Here is a 27,304-nt window from a genome sequence, read left to right as displayed (position 1 = left end):
CTGACTGGACCAACCCCAATCTAAAAAAGAGACCTACAGAGACTTTTTCTTAACAAGTAATCTTAGCAATATTCAGAAAGCAAATAGATCAATAAAAAGACTACCTTAGTTGGGTCTTACTTAGTATGAAGTAATTTACATTTAATATTGGAGTTGATTAAATCCCTTGTGAAGTTCAAGAGTGGATTATGGCTTAGTTTTAGGAGAGGAAAGAACTTGCTGGTGATACTTACACTGCTATGGTTATAAGAAGCATGTAGCTGGACTTGAAGATCAGGTAGCCAGCATAGCAGACCCAGATGTTGACTGTGTAATGCATGACAAACAGAGAGCCTGCGCTGACAACTGAGAAGATCGCCAGAGCCAGCTCTCCCAGAAGATCCCAGTTGACCCTTACATAACCCACAGCAAAGGCAGCCACAGCCCCTGAGAAGGAAGCAACAAGAACAGGAACACAATGACTTCACATACAACAGACAACAACAAAACCCATGGCGTGGGTAATTCCAAAAGAGGAATATTGCTATCACAAAAGTTGTGAACCACCTAAATGTAAACTTATCTTTTTCCAGTCGTGTCTTCTCTTGGCTTCTTTTTTCACTTCTTAGTCTTTCAGTTATTTACTTCATCATCACACTTTCATTTAGTGTCAACTACATACCAGGGGGCCGGTGCTGTGGTGTAGTGGGTTAAGCCACCACTGGCAGTACAAGTATCCCACATGGCCACCAGTTCAAGTCCTGGCTCCTCCACTTCCAATCCAGCTCCCTGCTAATGGTCTGAGAAAGCATCAGAGGATGGCCTGAGTGCTTGGACCTCTGTACCTACATGGGAGGCCCAGTAGAAGCTCCTGGCTCCTGGCTTCGGCCTAGCCCAGCCTTGGCTATGGTGGCCATTTGGGGAGTGAACCAAGGGATGGCAGACCTCTTTTTCTCTCTCTATCTCTCCCTCTCTGTTACTCCAGCTTTCAAATAAATGAAGTAAATCTTAAAAAACAAAAACTACACTCCAAGGGATTGTATTATGAAGAGAGCCAGAAAGGTTCCTACCATCCATGGCAGTGTAGGGGAACGACAGTTGAATCCCAACACCACGACGTGCAGCATGGGAGCGCACGTGGCCCCTCCAGTTGCCTTCCTTTAGCATCTTTGCTCACACGCTTTATTCAGTGATGGGGATCAGAAATGTGTTGCACTGAGGAATTAGTTGTACTGCTTATTATTAATCTTTAGTCATCATAATCTTACTTTTAATCTCCACCTTAAGGGCCTCAAGAGCTGACCTAACTCTCTTGAGGTATTGGGTGAGAAGATGTCTTTATAGCGTTTAAGAAGCTCAATAATCGACAGCAATTATGGCTGTTTAACAAGACGAACAGTATTTCAGTTTCAAATGGTTGACATTTGTGAATCAACTTTCCCACAAGTGGTGCAAGAACCACGACTACAAAGAGTTTGAAAAGATTTTCTTTCCAAGAATTTGGAATGTGGAGTTAGTTCAGTGAACCAATTTAGCACAGTCTTGGCTTCTAGGAGTTAGAAGCCTTCCAAAAGGAAGATTAATAAAATATAGGTCACATGGGTTTTCTGAAACTTTTTGTAAATGAGGGTGTGGAAAATTCTGACTTCCTAGAAAATATCTTCAAAGTCTCCTTTAAGTTCTCGTTTGCCAGGATATAAATATTTATTGTAGAGTACACTTCAAAGGGAAATTTTCCTCTGAGATTAGAATTCTGATTTGCTCCTCCCTTTCACAACTTCATTTAAATCCCATAAGAAAGCTACTTTTAAATCATGTTGGTGTATAACCTAGAATTATTAGAGGTGAGTACTAGCTGTACCAAATCCTTTAACAAAAACTCTCTTCCAGTGAGAACTTAGAAGCCTTTAATGCATTTTCTAATGTCATTAATAAAGCTCCCTTGTATTTTTTCTGTACTATTAAGTGAAATCCTGAAAGATTAGAGCACATTATTAGTTCATGTTCTAATGACAAAATGGAATCTTAGGGATTTGACCAGAATTGTATTGTATGGTGCTGAGTGCTGAGCTCTTGAGCTGCTTAAAATGATAACACATTAAATACATGGTCACAGCACTCTTATTTGCCCAGGACCTTCCATTCTTGAAAAAATTATTATGCCTCGGAGCTAATTTATTACCACTTAGTAAAATTTAGTATCAGGAGAAATGAACTTAAAGGGGTAACCTGCCAAAGGAAGAGAAATCAACACTTACCTCCAAATGTTGCAATAGCTTCCACTGCCCCATTATAGATCAAAGAATTTTGTGATGGTGCCTTGTAATCCCATAGGATTTGAACATAGTTCAAAGTCTGGTTAAAACCTGCTGTGGAAAAGGCCCACCATAAGGACCAGTAAAAAAGATGTTTTGAGGAGTAGCATTCCTTCAAATCTTGGAACCACTGCACAAAAACTTTCAAAGCCACTGTTTTGGGGCTGCTTAAGTGGCCGTTATCCTGGTTCCCTGAAGTCACAGTGAGTTTCTTCTCTTCATAGCCTGGTGCTTCATTCTTACAGGCTTCTCTTAATATTGTGTCTGTGCTTGGTGACTCCTTTATCTCTTTGCTGGGTTTTGCATGAAAGAACATACTTTTCTTGGGCATTGGTAGAAAAAGCGAGAAAATGAAGGCCACAGAGACGGAGACCATGGTTATGACATTGAGATGAAAGTACGACAGGTTGGCCAGGGACACTAGGAGCTGGGCCAGCAAGGAGGCAGCTGTATAAGACACCAGTGTGATGCTCCTACAGTAGCTGCTCACTTTCTGATAGTGCTCTGGGCTGACCACGCTGTAGATGTAGGCATAGTAAGCTACCTCAGTGGCCGTGACCATCCCGTAGAAGAACTCAACAACCTGCATGGCCTTCACTCCTTGGCCAAACAAGAGCAGCAACCAAGTAATGATGAAGCTGATCCCTTGCAGGATGATGACCGGCTTATAGCGGACGTAGTCGGTGAGGACAAACACAGGGAGCAGTAGCACCAGGTAAGAGTAGGTCCAAACAGGAAGAATCTCATTTGTGATCTGTGAGGTTGACAAACAGTGTGACCACCAGCACATTACTAAGGCACAGATGGCTTCTCAAAGTCTGCGTCGAATCACACATTCTTTATCAGAAAAATGTGACAGGAAGCTGACTTTCAAAGAAACCACTAAGATAGTTTCCTTCCCCACATATGTATGTGTATCCTTGTAGAACAAATTAGGTCAATGGGGAATCTGAACAATGTTAAGTTTAAAATAGTACACACAGGAGGACTTTTAAAAAACTGTACAGATAGTTCTGGGTTTTTCAGTTTCTTAAAAAACACCATTCCCCTCTTGTTCAAAGATTAGCATTATATCAAGAGGTTACAATGTTAAGAGTCTGACAACCCTTATCTTCATTTGATTCTTCCCTAAGTCAAACAGTTCAGCCCTTCCTAAGTCTGGATGAACACACACCTGAAGTTAGGAACAGAGTAAATGACTCTGCAGATTAAGGAGTAGGAACAAACAATGCATTTCACATCCTGCCTGGACAAATGAATTTGCTAGGCTCCCAACTCTTTCCTCCCACAATTCAATTGATTTGCTTATTGTGCAAATCTGGTCTCAATTTAATGAGTCTTCTCATGGATTAATGAGAAATGCAAGAGACCTCAGTTTCCATAGAAATAAAGGAAGGATAGTAGAAGTTGTCAAAATCTTCAGAGGCATGATGGGTGAGTGCAGCTGCCTGTCAAATCAGTGAACTTTTCCTCTTTGTTGACATTTGGGTCCACTGAGGTTGCTGCAGGAAGTAAGAGGGCACTGAACAAAGGCCAGTTCCAACTGTGCCTTTGCTTTGAGAGTGGGTGTATTAAATGGTCCCCACATGGGGTTATTGAGCTGATTCTGGACCTGCACCTCTGTTGCCTTACTTGAGACACGCGCTCATCTGGGAAGGTCTGAAACACAATTCTTCCTAAGTGACTTTACACTATAGAACTAGCTTGTCTTCTTCTGGTCCTTTCTATCTCACCATCACTCAGCTTAGCACTAATTAGCTCTGCAGGTGAAACTGCACACTCTACACTATGTTTCCATTTGTGGCTTGTCGGTTTAACCAGATCAAGGTAATTTTCCAGTGGGTCCATTGTGTTTTCTTGTTGTACTTGTGGTAAGGAGGGAGATATTTTAAGAAAATTGAACCTTCTTGGGCTGGGATATGAAGATGCTAGTGTCTCATCTGTTGGTGTATATTTTTCAAAACTGATTTAGGGGGCAGATGCTGTGGCTCTAGTCCTGGTTGTTCCTCTTCCAGTCCAGCTCTCTGCTGTGGCCTGGAAGGGCAGTGGAGAATGGCCAAGTCCTTGGGCCCCTGCACCCACATTGGAGACCAGGAGGAAGCACCTGGTTTCTGGCTTCGGATCGGTGTAGTGCCAGCCATAGTGGCCATTTGGGGTGTGAACCAACGGAAAGAAGACTTTTTCTCTCTGTCTCTCTCTCTCACTGTCTAACTCTGTCAAATAAATAAATAACTGATTTAGGAGTCCTAAGGACTATCATATGTCTATCATAGGTCTCTCAATGATGGGGAAGTATTCTGAGAAATGCAACACTGGGCAATTTTGTTTTTGTGTGAACTTCATAGGGTATACTCACACAAACCTACTACATACCTAAGATATAGTGGGACCTATCACTCAGGATCACAATAAACTGAACAGCCAGAGATTAATAAAAGAAATTGAAGCAATTATCAAAAGATTGCAATAAGTGTGAGATGTAAAGTTACAGCTAGTGTAATACAGCACACTGCTTTATAAGTAGGAATATAATCTAAAACAATGAGACTTTAGTAAATATATAAATCAGTAACAATCATTTATTACCATTAAGTATTATATACTATATTTAATTATATACGTTATACTTGGATACAGCTGGCAGTACAGTATATACCAGCATCACTACAAACACATAAGTAATGCTTTGTGTTATGACATAAAGCAGCGGTGTCACCAGGCAAAGGGATTTCAGCTCCATCATCTTACTGTGGTACGATGGTCATATGTGCAGTCTGCCATTGACCAAGACATCCCTTTTGTGGCATGTGACTGTGTAATTCTTTATTAGATCTCAGTTACATCTTGGTGACCCATCAGTTGTTTTAAGACTAGATCCTGTGCCTGGTGGTGACTGCAATCAATGGAGAATTAAAATGATCCTATGCATTAAGACAAATGTTAGGAGTCTCTATAATTTAAAACATTTATTACAGATTTAATATTTCAGCTCCCATTTTTAAGAGTAGTGTGAGACCAGAGTTGTGGCATATTGGGTAAAGCTGCTGCCTGTAGTGCTGACATTCCACATGGGCATTGGTTCGAGACCCAGCCGCTCCACTTCCAATCCAGCTCTCTGCTGTAGCCTGAGAAAGCAATGGACTATGGCCCAAGTCCTTGGGCCCCTGCACCTACATGGGAGACCTGGAAGAAGCTCCGGCTGTTGTGGTCAATTGGGGAATGAAACAGCGAATGGAAGACCTCTCTCTGCCTCTCCTCTCTCCGGGTAACTCTGACTTTTAAATAAATATTTTTTTTTTTTTAAAAAAGAGTAGTTTGAAATGTTATATTACATGACAAATGAAAATGGGACTCATTGAGGTCAGTGTGGCCACTGTACTTTCAAGTGGAATGAAACCCTGACTATGTCCATGTTCCAGTGAAATTAAACCAGCCTAAGATATGTATGTTTATTAACGTACCTCTGTGCTCGTCAAATTTTTACTTGTTCCAGATAAATATGGGATAAGGAAGGGTTCTGAAGGTCTCATCATGGAGAAAAATCCAAATAAGCAGAGGATCACGGTGGGATAAATCCAGGAACTGCTTGGTGACATTCTGAAATACTCCATGGCTGATCAAATTGAAGCAAAGCAAAAATTAAGTTTTTTTTTTCCATCTTGGATATAATGAGAACCTGATTATTTCGATATTTGATTATTTCATGTATCTATGGCTGAACAGGAAAAAAGTGAATGATGAAAAGCTACTCTCAAATAGTCCAAGTAAGGCAGCCAAGCCCTTCTTTGTTGATGAATTTCTTATTCATTATTGCTGAGAACAGAGTTACACTTTCCTAGTATTCTCTGTTACAAACATGACAATGAGTGGCTACCAATAAATGATAACCAACAGGCCAATGCATGGCAGAACCTAAGTGAAACATTGGCAAATGAATTACTAGTATACATCTGGTAGGTGGAGAACTTCCATGGGAACAAATTCAGTTGACTAAACCTATCTCTGACTATGTTTGCAGTGATTCTGAAACCTTTAACATACTGAATGTAATTTAATTTTTAAATTTACATACATACCACTATGTTCAACTGTTCCTTGCTAGCTTTGTGCTGAACACTTAATAGATATCCGAGGTATTTTTTTAGGTATCTCCAATCTTCCAAAAATTCATAATAAATTAAACTCATAGCTTGCAGGTAACTAATTTATAGTTCACACTTTTTCCTAAGGTAGACATTGATTGAAATTCAAGCCTTAGAGATAAAAATCAGCAGGAAAAAAAAACTGTTGTGGTGGCTATATTTTTAAAACATCTTGCTTTTTCATATGGTTTACAATATGCATAGGAAAATTCACTGATCCCGCACACTCAGATCAGGCTTTGTGGAACAGTTTACACATTTTTTGGTGGTTCTGACTGTCATTAACTTCTCTGAGATAATATAGGAAAGAAATCAACCTGCTCCACATATGATGCTTTTCTGCATACTGTTTTATTAAATACTCATAATAACTGTAAAATATATTATGTTGCCAAATTCCCAGGTGACTACACAGTCAAGAACTGAACCTGAGTCTCCCTAACACCTAACAGGAATCGTTCAGCTACTCCACAGTAACTCATTCTGGTGGCCATTTCCCTTCTGCTACTGCACTTAACCTAATGACAACCCAGTTTCACAGTGAGTAAAATGTATTCAAATATACATTCATACTATAGATTACAGCTTAGTAGAAAGAACTTCCAGGGACAATTAAAGTGGGCTGGAGAGATGCAAGAGGGCTCTCATCCCAGAAGATCAAGTCACTTGGGTGGAATTCCAGGTATCCAGAAGTGGGCTGATTGGGTCACACCATGGCTTGCCACCTACTCCACCACTTCATCAAAATGACCCCAGACAACTGCATAATTTCTTTGTAAGTTAAACAAGGTAAACACCATTTCCTTTTTATGTCAACAAAGTCCTTGCTTAACCAGTATAGAAACAAAACTGCTGACATTTTAGAGCAGATATTACAGCAATGGTGAGCGATGCTGACAATGTGAAAACTTCGCCAAGGGCAAACTGGAGTTGATTATCCTCCACCCGCCCCCTTGGCCAAGAGAGCACAGGTTTTCTCATTTTCCTGGGAAGCTGCTGGGTTTGTAGGCTCCATCTTTATTACTAAAGATTTTATAGGAAAGGCTAGATCAGGTAGGTAATTACTGAGGCTTAGTAATGAAGGATGGTCTTCATGGGGTAGCATCTGCTGACTCTGCAACTAGAATGTTCTCTCCATCTATGGTGATTAACTCTAAGTCGACATCTTCTATATGCAGCTTGGGGACCCAAGACCATGTTACCAATTTGTCTTTACCATTCTAGTGCTGCTATTGAATGGGTTTAGTTGGGAAGATCAAGCAGAAAAAGACAATATACTCATATGCCTCACTGAAATGTAACCCTCAGGAAGACAAGGCTAGTATCTGACACAGAGTAGGCACCCAAGAAAGATGTTGAGTAAATTTAAATCAAACAACTATAGCCTATGTGGAGAAGGCAGAAGGTAGAGAACAATGGGTATCAGGAAGTCCAGTGTACAGGAGTTGAGGAAGGCAGTCTTGTGCAAAGAGAATGAGAGTCCAGCCCTACCACTGAGAATAATTACAAGTGCTGACTGTTTTTTCCGAGTGCACTCATTTCCTTGTTGCATCAGTTAAAGGACAGAGATACTCCATTCTTTTACTAGTGTATTGCAGTTCAGTTGCTCAACTGTAAAATAGGTTAACCCACATTCCATCAAGGTCATTGCCTCTCTTGGTGGAGATGCTTATAGCTAATGATTTCATTGGGAGTCATTAGGTTTTCGTCATTATTTTATCATTGGGGAGATACTTCTCTTCTGTCATCATGACTATAACTTACACAATCTCTAAAGTTTTCACATTTAGAAAATTTTATTTTTTAACTTTTCTCTGATATAGAGGTGGTATAGTTCTTATTTGTTTTAAACATGAAGAATTGAAAGACTGGAGGCAACAGTATGATTTGTGCCAGTTTTCACATTGAACAAATGGAGCCTGGACTGTTCTAATGCAAGTTTAGTAGTCTCTCCTCTTACACTGTGTTGAGGGTGATGGAACAAGGACATAAGCCTCAGCCATTCTAGTTCCTTGCCTGAAAGTAGATAAAATTGTAATTTACTCCTTACTCTGCATCCTTCAAAATCTGAAATTTACCCCTGACCCTGCCTCCTTACCCCTGCCTCCAAAGATCCAATTCAGTCTCACACCCTCTATTGTTCTCCACCTGACCCCCAGTATGCTTCTCTAGGTTTGAAAGCTGGAACCAAACTTGAAAAACCTGTATGGAGAAACTCACTTCCTTCTCTCACCCCCACCTCCCTTGGAGACCCCTAGCCCACTCATATAAAATAGCCCAGCCTGCTGAAGTCTGGGCCCTCTGCCATGTATTTGGTCTGTGTGCATGCTGGCAGTTGGTCACTCACCTCTGAGAATAAATTTTGTTTTGGCTGTGAGTTCACATCCAGTCTCCTCTCTGTCCTATGCTCCTCTTCTTTACATTTGGTGCCCCTTGTGAGGTGGGGAGCAAGGGGTCAACTTCTTGTCCAAACCAGGTACTCCTGTATTCTCTGAATAAAAGCCATGACCCCGCCCCACTTCCTCTGAACTTTCTTCTCCTTTCTGAACTCCTCCCCCTTTTTTCTGTCTCTGCCCACCCCTTATATTCTCTTTCCTACAATCTCTGTTTTTGGATATTCACGGGTCACCTTCCCCTTTTTACTGTCATTTCTGACCAAGTGCTGCTCCTAGGTGGAGGGAGGCTGTAACTCTCAGGTCACCCTGGTCATCCTCAGAGTGACCTGTACAGCCCTGATAGACGCTTTTCCAGGACTAACCAGATGATTTGAGAACTGCCTTAGGCACTCACTTTCTCACTTGCACTGTACTTTCTTGTTTTTTGACAAATTTAGAGCCAGAGCCTTTGCCAGATTATTACAGGAAAATGGCAGCAGAGAAATTATTGTTACTTTGGTTCTTTGTCTCACATGGAAGAAGAATTTCCAAGCGGACAGCAGAGATTTAAAAAGATTTTTTAGAACCAAAGACCTGGGGCCAGTGCTGTGGCGCAGTGGGTTAACACCATGGCCTGAAGTGCTGGCATCCCATATGGGCACCAGTTCGAGTCCCGGCTGCTCCACTTCCCATCCAGCTCTCTGCTGTGGCCTGGGAAAGCAGTAGAAGATGGCCCAAGTCCTTGGGCCCCTGCACTCACGTGGGAGACCCAGAAGAAGCTCCTGGCTCCTGGCTTCAGATCAGTGCAGTTTTGGCCATTGTAGCCAATTGGGGAGTGAACCGGCAGATGGAAGACCTCTCTCTCTCTCTCTCTATCTCTCTATCTCTCTATCTCTCTGCCTCTCCTCTCTCTGTGTAACTCTTTCAAGTAAAATAAATAAATCTTTTTAAAAAGACCTCCAGCCAGAGCGGCATAGAGGGGGGCTTCCAAGAGAGGAAAGAACCCAAAAGGCCCCATAGCATTTGGGTTTTTAAGCACAATTTCGAAGGGAAAAAAACTTGACAATCAGATTGGGATTCAGTTACTAGGAGGGGACAAAACCCAAAGGACCTGATTTACAATTGTCCATCTTGTCAGACTACCCAGAAGGGTGGGATAGGTAACTTGTTTTCACTATAAACTGTGACATTAGGAAGAACTCTCTTGCTATTCTCATGGTAAATTTGGAGATTATGAAGGAAGGAGGGCAGCCTGTTTGTTCTTGCAAACATTTTACAACCCAAATTCCAATGGGACCACCCTGACTACCTACTAACCCATCTGACTCCTCACCAGATCTCATTGCTACATGGCCACCTTGGACCCCATTCTCAGCCCGTTGGATTGGAAAGAAGTCAGCTCTTGTCTCTCCAAAGTTCAAGGGAGACCAGCCGTTGTCCCTTACCTCTGGGAGGCCTACAGTAGATTTTAGTCCCACTTCCCACCCCTTTTGTTCCAGAAAAAGAGGAAACCTCCAGGATGTCTAAGATGGGGTGGGCTTAATCCCACTTTTGGGTGAGAATGCTTATCTTAGAGTCAGGAACACTCATCTCTGGGAGAAGATTTGGGTTGCATGGTAGTCCATGGGGGATGCCCTAAGAGAGGGACCCTCTGATCTATGGGCCCATTCTAACCAAATCCATGGGCTCTGAAATTTCTCACATTTTGCCTGGCCCGCTTCTGATCTCTCTTAAATTTGTGCAAGTTGAGCCTAGAGGGGAAGATAAGACCAAAGAAATGTCCAAGAAATTGGCACTTTTGCCCTCAAAGTTCTTCATGACATTAATAACTTTACACAGAGAAATGGCAAATGGTCAGAGGCCCCCTACATCTAAACCTTTATCCTCCTCCAAGGTCATCTTTCCTCATTCCAATCCCTCCAGCAGGAGAAAGGCTTGGAGACTCCTCTCAAACCCTGGACTTCTTCTATCTTCCTCTTCCTCAGGGATGCTGCCCCCTCAGGAACAGGACCCTTTACTTGCCTGTCCCCCTGTCTGGATCTTCCCTGCTTCTTCCCTTCAGTGGCAGCCAAAACTGCCTTCCCTCCTCTCTTCCTGACCTCTTGGTCTCCTTTCTGCCACTCTTTCCTCTTGGGCACAGAAAAATACTGTAGGCCAGCGCCGCAGCTCATTAGGCTAATCTTCCGCCTGTGGTGCCAGTACTCTGGGTTCTAATCCCAGTTGGAGCGCAGGATTCTGTCCCAGTTGCCCCTCTTCCAGTCCAACTCTCTTCTGTGGCCCGGGAGGGCAGTGGAGGATGGCCCAAGGCTTGGGCCCTGCACCCGCATGGGAGACCAGGAGGAAGCACCTGGCTCCTGGCTTCGGATCAGCACAGTACACCAGCTGTAACGGCCATTTGGGGGGTGAACCAATGGAAGGAAGACCTTTCTCTCTGTCTCCCTCCCTCACTGTCTAACTCTACCAGTCCAAAAAAAAAAAAAAAAAAAAAAAAGGATACTGTAAAGACTAGCAGGATGTTTATTGCTTTTGAAAGCCCCACACCTGGGATATTCCGAACTACTGAGATGATGCACTGTAAACTTCAACAAGGAGCCTCCCACATCTTCTGCCAAGGTCCAGGTGGTACTCTGCACCTCCCCCAACAAGTAGCTTAAGAAAGGACTCTGCCTGCTGTTCAAATGCAAGAAAACCTGCTTCAACACCCCACCTCACCCCTGCCCTCTGTCCAGGGAGCTCAGCTCCTACTCTCTCTTTGCCCCCTATTCTGTCCTCCCTAAAACAAAGTCTCCTCTAACTAACTGCCTCCTCTCTTACAAATCCTAAAATCCTAAAACCTAACATAATGGAGCTGCATCTCACACCACTACTCTGCCTCACATCTAAATCCTCTCACGTGGAGTCAAAAGCTCTGTTCCAGCCATCTCCAGTAATATATTTGGCAGAGCTAAGCAAGAAAAACTCAAGAACAGTGGTAAGTCCTGAGAAACTTTGCTCTAAAGAATGCTCCATGCCTAGCCTTCTTCTCTTTTCCCCTGCCTTGTCTAGCGGCAGCCAAAATCTCTGCCAGTATTGCATGGAGCCAGAGGCTTGCCCACTCTCTTTCTCCATAATTTCCCTTCATTCTGTCACCATTCAGAGTCACCTCCTTAGGACTCTCTCTCCAACCAGAAGGGTGCCCATCTGTTCTAATGGATGACCTCCCCCATTAAATTTAACATATTGGTGAATAATCTCCAGTGGACTTCTCATCCCTGGCACAATGGCCCCTAGCCCACAGTTACCCTTGGGACCTGTCTTGCAGCTGCCTGAATGTGTTTCAGATACAGTTTCAAGTAGCTGTTGACTAGGCATCATTGGCCTAAGGTGTTTTCTTGGGTACAAAGGTAGACTCAAATTCAATTTAAAATCTAAAGAGATGTCTTTGGTAAATAATAATCTTATGCACGAAAAATTTGGTTCAGCTGTAACTGAACATTGGGTTTAAAGGAATTTCTCTCCTTTGAATCTAGGAAGATTACTCTCTTGGGGGAAAAAATGCCCCCCCTTTTTTTTTTTTGCTAGGCAGAGTTAGACAGTGAGAGAGAAAAGACAGAGAGAGAGGTCTTCCTTCCGTTGGTTCACTCCCCTAATGGCTGCTACGGCCATTGCTGTGCCGATCTGAAGCCAGGAGCCAGGTGCTTCTCCCGGTCTCCCATGTGGGTGCAGGGCCCAAGGACCTGGACCATTCTCCACAGCCTTCCCAGGCCAAAGCAGAGAGCTGGACTGGAAGAGGAGCAACCGGAACTAGAACCTGGCGCCCATGTGGGATGCCGGCGCAGCAGGTGGAGTATTAACCAAGTAAGCCATGGCGCCGGCCCCCCATTGTGTAATTAACATATTTCAAAAGTTCTTACAGGAATGAATGGTTGCTAGATCCTGAACCACAGGCAGGAACACAAGACTCTTCTTTAATCAATCAGATCCAGAGTATAGGTAGCCCTGCCCTGAGTCAACGCCCCGTATCAGCAGGAAATAGCCAGGAAGAAACCAGCGTCCCATCTCCTTATCTGTACTCCTTTAGGACTGATGGAACAAGGACATAAGCCTCAGCCATTCTAGCTCCTTGCCTGAAAGTAGATAAAATCAAAATTTACCCCTTACCCCTGTATCCTTTGAAATCCAAAATTTATCTCTTATCCCTGCCTCCTTTCAAGAGACCCAATTCAGTCTCATGCCCTCTATTGTTCCCCACCTGAGCCCCTGCATTCTTTAGGTTTAAAAGCCAGTGCCATTTTGAAAAACATGTATGGAGAAACTCACCTCTATCTCTCCGCCCACCTCTTCTCCAGACCCCTAGCCCACCCTAAGGTATAAAGAAGCCCAGCCTGCTGAAGTCTAGGCCCTCTGTCACATGTCCAGCCTGTGTGCAGTTAGTCACCCAGCTCTGAGAATAAATTTTGGCTGTGAGTTTGTATCCCATCTCCTCTCTGTTCCATGCCCCTTTTCCTTACAGAGAGAACCTGACTATATTCTCAAAATCCCAATTCCATGTTATTTTAGAAGAGTTTTTCAGATAGTAGTGTCAATAGAAATTTATTGAATTATAAATAGGATTTTCGAAAAATGATGGATGTTAAATTCAGAGTGAGTTTCAGAGTGAAGCTGGGTTATTTTCCTGAAACTTTAGATTAGCAACATATAAGGGTACTACTTCAAAGAGTTCATGGAAAGTGCACATTAGCTAATTTCTTTCCCATGAACTTTTTGAAGTTTCTTTGTATGAACAGCCATGCATCACGTAACAATAGGGATGCATTCTGAGAAATGTGTCAGTATGTAGTTTCTTTTTTTCTTTTCTTTCTCTTTTTTTTTGACAGGCAGAGTGGATAGTGAGAGAGAGAGAGAGAGAAAGGTCTTCCTTTTCGCTGTTGGTTCACCCTCCAATGGCTGCCACGGCCGGCACACCGAAGGCAGGAGCCAGGTGCTTCTCCTGGTCTCGCATGGGGTGCAGGGCCCAAGCACTTGGGCCATCCTCCACTGCATTCCCTGGCCACAGCAGAGAGCTGGCCTGGAAGAGGGGCAACCGGGACAGAATGCGGTGCCCCGACCGGGACTAGAACCCGGTGTGCCGGCGCCGTAAGGTGGAGGATTAGCCTATTGAGCCGCGGCGCTGGCCAGTATGTAGTTTCAACACTACGTGGGTATCTGAGTGCACTTAGCAAACCTTGATAGTATAAGCCAATCACTCCATGATCAGTAAACATGTGTGAAGCTGCTGCCAGCAGGCCATTATACTGTTTTACAATAACATTTCTTAAATTTCGTCGTATACTCTAAAATAATGGTAAAAAGTATGCTAAATACATAAACCAGTAACATAGTCATTTATTATCATTATCAAGTAAAACATGTTTTTTGATCTTCTACTCCTGGCAGCAAAGTAGCTTCTGCATGATAACGTAATGATGGTTATGACATCACTAGGCAATAGGAATTTTTCAGGTGCATAATCTTAAAGGACCACCTTCGTATAAGTAGTCCATCACCAACTGAAATGTCATTACACAGCACATGGATCTACATGAGGGTACTTCAAGCAGTTTTTGTGAAATGTAATAAGTTTATTTTGGTGCAAAAAATTTTGATATCCATGGGCTGGCACTGTGGCATAGCATGTTAAATCACAGCCTGCAATGCCAACAACACCTCTGGACACCGGTTCCAGTCCCGGCTGCTCCACTTGTGATCCAGCTCCCTGCTAAGCTGCCTGGGAAAGCAGCGGAGGATGACCTAAGTCCTTAGGCCCCTGTATCCACATAGGAGACCTGGAAGAAGTTCCTGGTTCTTGGCTTCAGACCGGCCCAGCCTTGGCTGTTGCAGCCATTTGGGGAGTGAATCAGCAGATGCAAAATCTTTCTCTCTGTCTCTCTTTCTTTGTAACTCTGCCTTTCAAATAAATAAATCCTAAAAAATATTATTTTATGCATATGAATACATGGTCACAATGTATATGATTTTACCATGGGACACTGGATAGAAGTTAAAAAGGAAAGGACAGGACATTTATGAATAACTACACACATCCCTTAGGTAGCCCTGTGAATGCCATTTAAACACTTGGGTTGCCTGGGGGATGCCAGCCTTCACAGCCAAGTAGAGTTCCGGAACATATTCCACCATTTCATTTTGGCTGCATTATGTTATCAGCCTCCTAAGGAAGTACTATAAACTGCTATTTGTTTCAGAACCTTTTTCTTTTTTCTTTTTTTTTTAAGATTTATTTATTTTACTTGAAAGGAGCCAGGAACTTCTTCCAGGTCTCCCATGTGGGTGCAGGGGCCCAAGGACTTGGGCCATCTTCTACTGATTTCCCAGGCCATAGCAGAGAACTGGGTTAGAAGTGGAGCAGCTGGGTCTCGAACCGGTGCCCATATGGGGTGCCAGCACTGCAGGTAGTGGCTTTACCTGCTATGCCACAGCACCAGCCCCTGGGCCAGCATTTTTTACTAAAGGAAAAAGCAAATTGTTTTTTCCCTTCAACTCACACCCTCAAGAATATTTCTGTGGCCAGAGTTTTAGGAGTTTCTCCCTACACACTAAGCAATTCTCCAGATACCAACTGGGCATCCTGTAATTCAACTCTGAAACTATCTACCTGGACATGCCAGCACAGGTGGACTCAGTTCCCCAGGACTGCTCTCCACTTCCACCAGCTGCAGGTAGGAAATTGCCATCTATACTCTGGTCTGCTAGGAGTGGAGGTTCCCACTACCACTCCTGGGGTTGGATTAACTTACTGAGATGGATCACAGAACTCAGGGAAACACGTAGCTGCACTGAATATTCAAAAGGATATTAGCAGGGATAGAGATGGGCAGCCAGGCAAAGGGATGGACAGCACAAGATGCAGGTCAGAGTCTCCGGCCCTCTCAAGGGTGTGCCACCCTTACAACACCTCCATGTGTTCTGCAACTCAGAAATGCAACAGCTTTTAGAGTTTGGCATCTAGCTCCCCGTGCTCCCCCTCTCTGGTTAGGGCTGAAAATACCAACCCTTGAATGCTCTAACCACGTGGTCTCTTAGTGACTGGCTCCATCCTGAGGCTGTATAGGGGTCCCACCCTATGATCAACTCATTAGCACAAACTTAGTTATCAGAAAGGAGGGCATTGTTAAGTCTGACATATAAGACTGGAAATATTTGCCCTTAGCTGATATCAGAGTATAACAATGATGCCTTTTAACCTTCTTATAAATCAAAAGACCTGCAGTCAGCCTAGGGCCAGCTGGGGCTAGGGGAAGGCGTGGTGAAAGGATTGAGAGCAGAATGACCTGTTGTCCTTTTCTCAAGGTCAGGACGGGAGAGCGCTTCCCTCCCTTCCAGGGAGCTACTGTAGCTTGCCTGTGATTTTATCTTATTTGAAATGGCATTTTACTCATCACTCCCTCACTTCATATGCAAAAGTAAATTTGACAGCACTTCCAATCCAGCTCCCTGCTATGGCCTGGGAAAGCAGTAGAAGATGGCCCAAGTGCTGGGGCCCCTGCACCCATGTGGGAGACCTGGAAGAAGCTCCAGGCTCCTGGCTTCGGAGTGGCCCAGCTCCAGCCATTGTGCCCAAATGGGGAGTGAACCAGCAGATGGAAGACCCCCCCCCCTCCTTTTCTCTCTCTTCCTCTGTAACTCCACCTTCAAATAAATAAATAAATCTTTTTAGAAAAAGAAATTATAAATTAAAACTATTAAAGGGGCCAGTGTTATAGCAAAGGAGGTTAAGCCATGTTTTGCAATGCTAGCATCCCATATCAGAGTGCTGGTTTGAGTCTGATCCATTTTCCTGCTAATGTGCCTGGGAAGGAAGCAGGAGATGGCCCAAATACCTGGGCCTCTGCCACCGAAGTGAGAGATTAGGATGGGGTTCCTCATCCCTGGGTTCAGCCTAGCTGAGATCTGGCTGTTGTGGCCATTTAAGGAGTGAACCAGAGGATTAAGATTTCTGTATCCCCCTCCCTGTCCCTCTGCTTTTCAAATAAATAAATAAGAACCACCCCCCCCCAAAAAAAAAGAGAACACAAGGACTAGAATGGCTAAGTGAAAAAGGCCAGCATATCAAATGTTAGCAAAGATTCTGAGCCACTGAAATCCTATAAATTGCTTGCAGGAATATAAAATGGTATGAACTGCTGTGCCTCAACTGTTTAAGCTGGCATCTCATAGAAGCATTGGTTCAAGTCCCAGCTGTTCTACTTCCAACCAGCTTTCTGCTGATGTGCCCAGATAACCAGTGGAAGAAAGCTAAAGCACTTGGGTCCCTGCCACCCACCTGGGAGATGAGGATGGAGTTCCTGTCTCCTGGCTTCTGCCTGGCCCAGTCCCAGCCATTGTGGTATTTGGGAGCCAACGGTTGGATGGAAGATCTTGTTCTTTCTCTCTGTCTCTTCCTCTCTTTCTGTAACTCTGCCTTTCTAATTAAATAAATCTTTCAAAAAATTATGCTGTGCCAAAAACATCCGGAAATATATGATTCTATTAAGATATAAAGTCTGAGAGCATGCAAAACTACTCTATATCGATAGAAAGGAGAAGTGGTTGCTTAGGGAGGGAAGCGGGAAGGGACTGACAGCAGTTGAGCACTGAAGGAATTTCAGTGATAAAGTGATAAAGTACTGTATAACTTGACTGTAGAGATCAATACCAACATTTATACCAAATCACGCACAAGAGACCACACTCAGGAAAGGTGATTTGTAAAAAGGAATGAACTGCTTTTACTTGGAACAAAACAAATGCATTTCAAACAATGTGCTGTGAGAGAATCTAGACATAAACAGGGCATACTTTGTGATTCCATTTTTACCAAGTTCCAAATTAGGCAAAACTACAGTACTTCCTGCTGATTCAAATCAGAACTGTTTTCACCTCTGTGGTGGGGGTGGGAACTAGCTGTTAAAGGGCCTGAGGGAGTTTCTGGGTGGGTGAAATATCCTTATCTTGATAGGACATAGCTCTATGGGTATAAACAATTAACACAAGACTTACTTAAAAGCTATACTCTGGGGCTGGCCCAGTGGCACAGCGGGTTAACACCCTGACCTGGGGCGCCAGCATCCCATATGGGCGCTGGTTGGAGATCCAGCTGCTGCACTTCCCATCCAGCGCTCTGCTGTGGTCTGGGAAGGCAGAAGATGGCCCAAGTCTTTGGGCCCCTGCACCCCGGTGGGATACCCAGAGGAGGCTCCTGGCTCCTGGCTTCAGATGAGCACAGCTCAAGCCATTGTGGCCAATTGGAAAGTGAACCATCGGATGGAAGACCTCTCTCTCTCTGCCTCTCCTCTCTGTGTAACTCTGACTTTAAATAAATAAATCTTCCAAAAAAAAAAAAAGCTATACTCTTTGCTGTACGTAAGTGATACCTACATTTAAAGAAATACATCCTAGGGGCCTGCACCATGGCTCACTTGTTTAATCCTCCAACTGCAGCGCTGGCATTCCATGTGGGTGCCGGGTTCTAGTCCCGGTTGCTCCTCTTCCAGTCCAGCTCTCTGCTGTGGCACGGGAAGGCAGTGAAGAATGACCCGAGTGCTTGGGCGCCTGCACCCGCGTTGGAGACTAGGAGGAAGCACCTGGCTCCTGGCCTCAGATTGGCGTAGCGCCAGCCGTGGCGGCCATTTGGGGGGTGAACCAACGTAAGGAAGACCTCTCTCTCTGTCTCTGTCTCTCTCTCTGTCTAACTCTTCTGTCAAATAAATTAAAAAAAAAAAAATACATCCTATCCCAAGATATCTTGCCATAAACAATTCTCCAAAACTTTTCCATTACTATTGGTGCAATGAATAAGTCTATTCTAAAATCTATACCAGGGCAAGGCCTCTATTTAATAGGAAGACAGAATAGTATCTTTGTAATGTGGTCTGTCCTAGAAATTTTAGAATGGAAATAGTGCCCACAAATCAGAGCTATGACATTAAATGTAAGCCTAGCCACAAATGACACTCTTCAAATAAATACAAAGCAAATTTGAGTTACCTGTTCCCTGAGTTTGTTTTTTCCTTGAATCAGTACTGGCTTCCGGTCTTCAGATCCAGCTTCACTGTTCCTCCTGCCAAAGGCTGCTGGGAGTCCCAGGCACAAAGGCCCTGGTCCTCCTTCCTCAGAGCCCAGCTGCCAAGAGCAATGGCTTTATACACCAAAGCCCACCCCCTTCTGATGGCTTCGTATGCGGAAGTCCACACCCTTCCACAGCCACCCTGTTTGGGAATCCCATTTAAAAAAAATCCAAATTCAAATTTTTAATTTTTATTAGTTTTAATTTTGATTATGGAATTGGCCAACATTTCATCTGTAAAATAGAATATGACTCCCTAATTTCAGATCTTTCTAACACAAAAATGCTTAGCAAGATATCCAAATAAAAAAGTTCCCCTTAATGTCATTGTTAAAGTATTCTAATCTAGTTTCACTAGAAATTGTACTACATGACTCAGGCTCTCAGAAAAACAATTATGTCAAGCTCCTCAGTTTATTAAAAAAAAAAGAAAAAGGAAAATAAATCTTTGCCGAAATGAAGTATTCCCTACAACTTCAAAAGCTGGCGAGAAGATATTCAATATGCTGGCCAGAATAGCTTGGCTTTTGCTCAAAATCATTGCAAGGGTAGACACAAGTAATTTTTAAAATACATACCAAGTATTCTATCTTATCATATATGTATCATATCGTTCCCTTTTAAATTGTAGATGTTTGCTGATAAAGTAATCACCCCTCCCAAATTATGTTTAGTTTTGGTATGTCTACAGAATTGTTCAGGGCATATGTCTATGGGGAATGTGCCTAACAAAACCATGAGACTGGAAAACAGCCTAGAAAGTCAACTGCCAATGCCTAGGCATGAAATGCTATGAAGGCATCCCGTCAAGAAATTGAGGCGGGGTGGGGAGAGCAGGGAAAATTGTGTGCATCAAGCAAAAAGTAGGGATGGTGAGAACCATTTTACAGTTCTGCACATTGTAGTAGCTGATAGCAATGTGAAGGATGTCTTATCTATAGACAGGTTATAGGATTTATCTAGTGAGGCCCTGGTGTTGTAGCAGTTGGTTAAGCCACTGCATGTGACTGAAATCCCCTATCAGACTGCTGGTTCCAGCCCTGACTGCTTTACTTCCAATCCAGCTCCCTACTAACTTGCCCTGGGAAAGCAGTGGAGGATGGCCCAAGTATGCGAACCCCTGCCACCCATGTGGGAGATCTGGATGTAGCTCCTGTCTACAGGTTTTGCCTGGCCCAGCTAGCCCAACCGTTACCGGGGAGTGAACCAGTGGGTGGAAGATTTCTCTCCCCCTCACCCCTTGTTGCTCTGACTTTCCAATAAATAAATAAATATTTATCCAGCAAAGGGACACCATTCTTCTTCCTCCTCTATGAATATCCAGTTTCAATATTCCTGATCTTTCACTGTTCAATATTCCTGATCTATAAATGTACCCATTCATGGAGTTCTCCTTTGATCTGCTTCTAACAGCCTCACTAGCCTCTTCCTTAGTGAGTTAAATAGAACTGCTAGCACATGTTTATTTTTATGTCTCTATGGGAGTCTTGGCTTCAGACTTTCCTGAAAATCATCCTTTTTGACTGGATACCACTCATTGTGCACATATCCTATCCACATTCTCACCCACTTATGCCTCTGAATCTAAATGATTTCCTAATAGTCGTTACACTCTGGAATCAGATTTAACATTTTGACATGGCTCTGCAACCTAGCTTCAGGTATGCTTTGTTTTTCTCTCTGGATTGGGGATTGCAGCAGCCAGTGTGGTTCAGGAGAAAGAGCCTGCTTTGCTCCTTGTTCTTCCTGGCTTCCTTGCTGCCAACGGCTAATATACAACCTCTCCAAGTCACTGTTTAAAACAGGAATGACCCGATCCACCTCACTGGGCTTCCCCAGAAAGCGCTTTCTGAGCCTGGCCTCTATTAGGTGCTCCTCAAACCTTCCTTGCCATTCCTTCTCCTGCAGGCACCCATTGAAAATTCACCAGAATTGACAACGTTGGCCACGCAGAGTCCAGAGACAGTAATTGCAGGAAAATACACAGTAGATAATTTTACCTAAACTGCTGTGAGGCAGCAGACCGAATAAATTCATCTTTACCTATGTATGCTTGTTTTTATTTTATTTTATTTATTTATTTAAAAAAATTTTTTTTGACAGGCAGAGTGGACAGTGAGAGAGACAGAGAGAAAGGTCTTCTTTTGCCGTTGGTTCACCCTCCAATGGCCGCCACGGCCGGCCCGCAACGGCCTGCGCACCGCGCTGATCCGATAGCAGGAGCCAGGTACTTATCCTGGTCTCCCATGCGGGTGCAGGGCCCAAGCACTTGGGCCATCCTCCACTGCACTCCCTGGCCACAGCAGAGAGCTGGCCTGGAAGAGGGGCAACCGGGACAGAATCCGGCGCCCCGACCGGGACTAGAACCCGGTGTGCCGGCGCCGTAAGGTGGAGGATTAGCCTAGTGAGCCGTGGCGCTGGCCGCAAAATAAACTTTAAAAATATTTCTCTAATTAAAAGATACAGTTCCATGTCATTAAGCTGAAACCAGAATGATCTGATAGGCTAAAATCATCAGGATTAAAGAGAGGAAAGCCAAATTTCCCAATCAGGTGTTTCATTTGGCATGATAATGATAGTAATCCTTACACAAAAAGAGGTAACCAGAAATAACCTGGAGTTAACTCCTCAGTTTTCCTATTGTTCTCCCCCATCTCCTCTCCACCTTACATAGACAGTAACTTAAAATGAGCAATTTTAAAAAATTTTTTGGCCAGCCCCGTGGCTCAATAGGCTAATCCTCCGCCTTGCGGCGCTAGTCTCAGTCGGGGCGCCGGATTCTGTCCTGGTTGCTCCTCTTCCAGGCCAGCTCTCTGCTATGGCCTGGGAGTGCAGTGGAGGATGGCCCAAGTGCTTGGGCCCTGCACCCGCATGGGAGACCAGGAAAAGCACCTGGCTCCTGGCTTCGGATCAGCGCGATGCGCCTGCCGCAGCGCGCCGGCCACGGTGGCCATTGGAGGGTGAACCAACGGCAAAAGGAAGACCTTTCTCTCTGTCTCTCTCTCTCTCTCACTGTCCACTCTGCCTGTCAAAAATAAAAAAAAAATTTTTTTAAAGACTTACTTGTTTATTTGAGGAGCAGAGTTAAAGAGAGAGAAAGAGGGAGAGCAAGAAAAAGGTCTTCATTCGCTGGTTCACTCCCCAAATGGCTGCAGTGGCCAGAGCTGGGGTGATCCGGAGCTAGAAGCCAGGAGCTTCTTCCTGGTCTTCCATGTGGGTGCAGAGGCCCAAGCCTGGGCCATCTTCCACTGCTTTTCCAGGCCATAAGCAAGGAGCTGGATCAGAAATGGAGCAGCTGGAACATGAACTGGTGCCCATATGGGACGCCGGTGCTGCAGGTGGAGGTTACTATGCCACAGCACCAGCCCCAACCAAGTGACTTTTGTTACTGCTTTCTGTTTATAAAAGCCAATTTTTTCTTTTCAGCTCACTGAAATGCTTATTCACAACACATATTATTGCCTGATTCTAAGATCGCAGACAGGTCTATTAAAATCATTAAGCTAAATTGTTGTAATCTTGTCCTTTCACACGCTTGAATTGCATTTACCATTACACAACCTTGAGAAACCCTTGTTGGTCCATTACCAAAAATGACTGAGCAAAACTGCAATTTGTGTTCATTGCAGCTGCTACTAAGGCAGTATAAAAGAAAAAACATATTTGGAAAATTAGTTACATTTTGGTCTACTTAAATATGTGATTTGGATTGATCATTTAACCCAGTGACAAAGTTGCCCACTTCCCATATCAGAGTACCTGGATTCAATTTCCGGCTCCGGTTGCTGGCTCCAGCTTCCCACCAACGCAGACCCTGGGAGGCAGTAGTAATGGCTCAAGTAATTGGGTTCCTGCCACCAACATGGGAGACCTGGATTGAGTTTCCAGCTTTGGCTCTGCACAGCCCCAGAAGTTGCAGGGATTTGAGGTGTGACCCAGCAGAGTTCTCTCTCACTGCCTCTCAAATAACTAAAATTAAAAATAAACAAAGAGGCCGGCGCCGCGGCTCACTAGGCTAATCCTCTGCCTAACGGCGCCGGCACACCGGGTTCTAGTCCCGGTCGGGGTGCCGGATTCTGTCCCGGTTGCCCCTCTTCCAGGCCAGCCCTCTGCTGTGGCCAGGGAGTGCAGTGGAGGATGGCCCAAGTGCTTGGGCCCTGCACCCCATGGGAGACCAGGAAAAGCACCTGGCTCCTGGCTCCTGCCATCGGATCAGCGCGGTGCGCAGGCCGCAGCGCGCCGGCCGCGGCGGCCATTGGAGGGTGAACCAACGGCAAAGGAAGACCTTTCTCTCTGTCTCTCTCTCTCTCTCACTGTCCACTCTGCCTGTCAAAAAAAAAAAATAAATAAAAATAAACAAAGAAATGAACACCTTTTGCTTTAGGAGGCACCACAATGTTCAGATATTGGTAAGGGCAAAATACCAATACGAGAATATTTTTAGAAGACATTTCCTGGGGGCTGGCGCTGTGGCATAGCAGGTAAAGCCAATGCCTGCAGTGCTGGCATCCCATATGGGTACCAATTTGAGTCCCGGCTGCTCCACTTCCCATCCAGCTTTCTGCTATGGCCTGGGAAAGCAGTGGAAGATGCCTAAGTCCTTGGGTCCCTGCACCTGCATGAGAGACCCAGAGGAAGCTCCTGGCTCCTGGCTTTGGATCAGCACAGCTCCGACCATTGTGGCTATTTGGGGACTGAACCAATGGATGGAAGACCTCTCTCTCTGCCTCTCCTCTGTGTTCTCTGACTTTCAAATAAATAAATAAATAAATCTTAAAAAAAAAAAACATTTCCTAAACATTTTCAAACTTTAAGCACTCTGTACAATTTCCAATCTTTTGTGCATTGACAGCAACATGGACTTGATAAATTTGTTGGACAAGTATGCATAGATTTCAGAAGTTTGTGCTCTAGAATCAACTTACTTTTAATTCTATTTTCAGAGGAATTTCGAAATACTCTCCTACATGTTCTTTGATGAACTAAACGTCCTTTGCAGCGTTATAACTGTAAGATGTGACGTGTTTGCCTTGAGTTAGAGGTCTAGCTCTCTTCATTTGAAATTCACAAGGGAAGAATTTTTGGGGGCACTTTTGCATTGGGATTTGGAATTCTGTGCAAAAACATTTTTTTCATTTAAAGTCCGTGAACACTGGTAATGCCACGCGGAGGGGCACGGTGCGGTGCTGGCACTTTTCCAGAGTCCTGGTTTAATTTATCTGCTTTTCCAGATGGCTGCAAATCAGAGTTGGAGCCAAACCTACTTGGGCACGCGAGCCCCAGCGCCGCGGTTTGGGGAGAGCCGAGGGCGGCCGCGCTGCCGCGGGCCTCACCCCGAGGCTCCGGGAGGATCCAGGCCCGGTAGAAGCCGCTCGGCTGCAGCCCAGGTACCACCGCCCCGGCCGGAGCAACTGTGGAGACAGAAGCGACGGAGCGGCGACCCAGGGACGACTGACTGTGTTTCTGCAAGGAGCTCGCCCCCCGGGGATGTCCTTACCTACAACAGGCGCAGTCTGCACCAAATCGCTCCCTGGCCGGGGAGCCACGCGCACCCGCGGCCGAAGGTGGATCCCGGCACCAAAGGCAGGGGCAAGGAGCTGCCGGCCGGCCGGGAGCGCCGAGGCCACGCCCCCAGTTAAAGCCTCCAGACCTTTAGTCCAGAGGCGGAACCGGCTCTGCGGGCTGGTTCGTCCCGCGCTGGGTCCCAGAGTCATCCTCAGAAGGCGGGCTCCCGTGGTGTCAGTGTAACAACGCAGCTCAGCAGAATCCTGCGTCCGCCTTTGCTCTATTTATAAATAGGATCTACGAATCCGTTTATTTCTCCCCAGAAACTCACGGCACAGGTGCAGGGTGAACACAGGCAGAGCAAGCAGGCCCAAGGCTCGGCCAGGAGCTGCGGCTAGCTGCAGTGTGCCGGCTCAGCATCAGTGTCCATAACACTGTTCAGATTTTTTTTTATTTATTTAACAGATAGAGTTAGACAGTGAGAGAGAGAGAGACAGACAGACAGACAGACAGAAAGGTCTTCCTTCTGTTGGTTCACTCTCCAAATGGCCGATAAGGCTGGAGCTGAGCCGATCAGAAGCCAGGAGCCAGGTGCTTCCTCCTGGTCTCCCACTCGGGTGCAGGTGCCCAAGCACTTGGGCCATCCTCCACTGCCTTCCCGTGCCTTCCCGGGCCACAGCAGAGAGCTGGACTGGAAGAGGAGCAACTGGGCCCAGAACCCGGGGTCCATATGGGATGCTGACACTGCAGGCAGAGGATTAACCAAGTGAGCCATGGCGTCAGCCCCTGTTTGTTTGTTTGTTTTTTTAATATGTTTCTTTTACTTGTTTTATCTTGTGAAAGAAGTGGGTAAGATGAGTTTTGGGACTTTATATATTTTATTAAGTGTACATTCTATTATGTGGAGGTTGGCTTTCTTGGGGTAAGCATTATAAAATTCTTACTATTTGAAATGGAAAAGAAACAAATCTTTTCGCTTATCAGTGGATGGAAATGAAGAATTCCTTCAAGCTACACCCTGCTTGATTTCTTAGGAACACTAGCAGACCTGTAATGGAATGAAAGTGCTTTGCTCCGGGTTGGTGCTGTGGCACAGCGGGTTAACGCCCTGGCTTGAAGCACTGGTATCCCATATGGGTGCCAGTTCGAGACCCAGCTGCTCCACTTCCCATCCAGGTCTCTGCTGTGGCCTGGGAAAGCAGTAGAAGATGGCCCAAGGACTTGGGCCCCTGTACCCGTGTGGGAGACCCAGAAGAAACTTCTGGCTCCTGGCTTCAGATCGGCACAGCGCTGATTGTTGGGGCCAATTGGGGAGTGATCCAGCGGATGGAAGACCTCTCTCTCTCTCTCTCTCTCTCTCTCTCTTTCTGCTTCTCCTCTCTCTGTGTAACTCTGCCTTTCAAATAAATAAATAAATCTCTTAAATAAATACTTAAATAAATCTCTTAAAAAAAAGTGCTGTGCTTGCTTTAGCAGCACATATACTAAAATTGGAACAACTGAAAGTGCTGGGATGTGTCCTGGGTTCCTGCCCTTTTGGTCTGGATTTTCTATTCTCAGAGCCCCCTGTCTTTGAGGTCTTTGAGGTAGGTATTAGATGGTCCCAGGCTTCAGTCTCCTTCCCTTACCTTAGTTTTTTTTTTTTTTTTACAAATCAGTCTCTTGCTAAAATTAACTCTCTCAGGGTCCATGATCGCATGACCCATGAAGTAATGTATCTCCTCTATAGATAACCTCCGAAGTTCTGTCTCCAGGGGTTTCCCAGGAGCATTAGGCCCTTGTGGGGAGCAACTCGGACTAGACTAAGTTACTGGAATTAAGACTTATTCTTTGCATCTGCTCTCCCACGATATAGCGCTGGGGAGGAGTAAACTGCTTCTACGCAGCTGCCTCTCGCCAACTTGAGTGATGACCTGCAGGAGCTGATCCTGCTCCTGATTGGAGGAGAGCAGCGTACTCGGCATGTGGGTAGCAGAGTTGGGATTGGTGGAAGAGGACTATAAAGGAGGAGAGAGACAACATGCACCAGGAACATCTAAAGGGAACACCTGAGCAGCCCCCGAGAGAGCCGGCCGGAGGTGTGCCGCCCCCCCACGGAAGTGGGGAAAGTGGCAGGGGGAACTGCCCTTCCACGGAGGTGGAAGGGTCGGTAGCCAACCCGGGAAGGACCAGCAGCAAACCCGGGAAGGGCCGAGCAGACAAAAGAACAGCGCAGGGTCCTGTGTCGTTCCTCCGTGAATAGGGGAGCGACATAATGGTGCCGTGACTCGGATAGGAAGCTTAGGAGGCATAATGGTGCCATGACTCGGATAGGAAACCTAGGCAGGGTTTAGTGTCGTTCCTCCATGAAGAGGGGGAGCGACAGGCCCTGAGTGACTGAAGCTCACTTTTCAATCATCAAAATTTCCAAAGAACTCGATATCATTGACCAATTAAAGGAGGGACACAAGCATCGTGCACCAATCACAGACCTGCGCAAGAGACGAACAAGCATCTTTCAACCATAACTTCAGTCTATCAGAACTTTACCGCAACCCCTCCAGGAGGGAATTAACAATAGCTCCCTGGCTGCTTGCTCTGCACTTTGCAATGAATACCTAATTTCTTTCACTGTCCTGATGGCAGTGATTGGTTTGCCGTGTTTTGGGTGAATGGACCCAGGTCTTTTTTTTTTTTTTTTTTTTTTTAAGATTTATTTATTTATTTGAAAGGCAGAGTTACAGGCAGGCAGAGGCAGAGAGAAGGAAAGAAGTCTTTCATCTGCTGGTTCACTCCTCAAATGGCTGCAATGGCCGGAGCTGGGGTGATCTGAAGCCAGGAGCCAGGAGCTTCTTCAGGGTCTCCCATGTGGGTGCAGGGGCCCGAAGATTTGGGCCATCTTCCACTGCTTTCCCTGGCCATAGC

At 45.1% G+C, this 27,304-nt stretch overlaps 1 protein-coding gene across 6 annotated transcripts in view; it reads right to left on the bottom strand.

The window, feature by feature from the left end:
- SLC19A3 (solute carrier family 19 member 3) overlaps window positions 1–24,536 on the bottom strand; it is a 28,004-nt gene extending 3,468 nt beyond the window's left edge. The window contains exons 1-5 of one of the 6 annotated variants that reach the window (XM_051849100.2): window positions 24,393–24,528; window positions 22,655–22,746; window positions 5,756–5,907; window positions 2,238–3,048; window positions 234–426 (exon numbers count right to left, since the gene is read on the bottom strand). In XM_051849100.2, coding sequence (XP_051705060.1) covers window positions 234–426; window positions 2,238–3,048; window positions 5,756–5,905 — 1,154 coding nt within the window. In that variant the 5' untranslated portion in view covers window positions 5,906–5,907; window positions 22,655–22,746; window positions 24,393–24,528. Of the gene's footprint in view, window positions 1–233; window positions 427–2,237; window positions 3,049–5,755; window positions 5,908–17,113; window positions 17,270–18,816; window positions 18,958–22,654; window positions 22,865–24,392 lie in introns of those variants that run through there. The other 5 variants (XM_051849098.2, XM_070071498.1, XM_008259270.4 and 2 more) reach the window with 5 other exon arrangements.
- Between the last annotated feature and the right edge of the window lie 2,768 nt (window positions 24,537–27,304).

The sequence above is a fragment of the Oryctolagus cuniculus genome, chromosome 3, assembly GCF_964237555.1.
Source record: "Oryctolagus cuniculus chromosome 3, mOryCun1.1, whole genome shotgun sequence".
NCBI classification, from domain to species: Eukaryota; Metazoa; Chordata; class Mammalia; order Lagomorpha; family Leporidae; genus Oryctolagus; species Oryctolagus cuniculus.
Note: the sequence above shows the minus strand (reverse complement) of the source record. Positions and strands in the feature narration are given on the sequence as shown.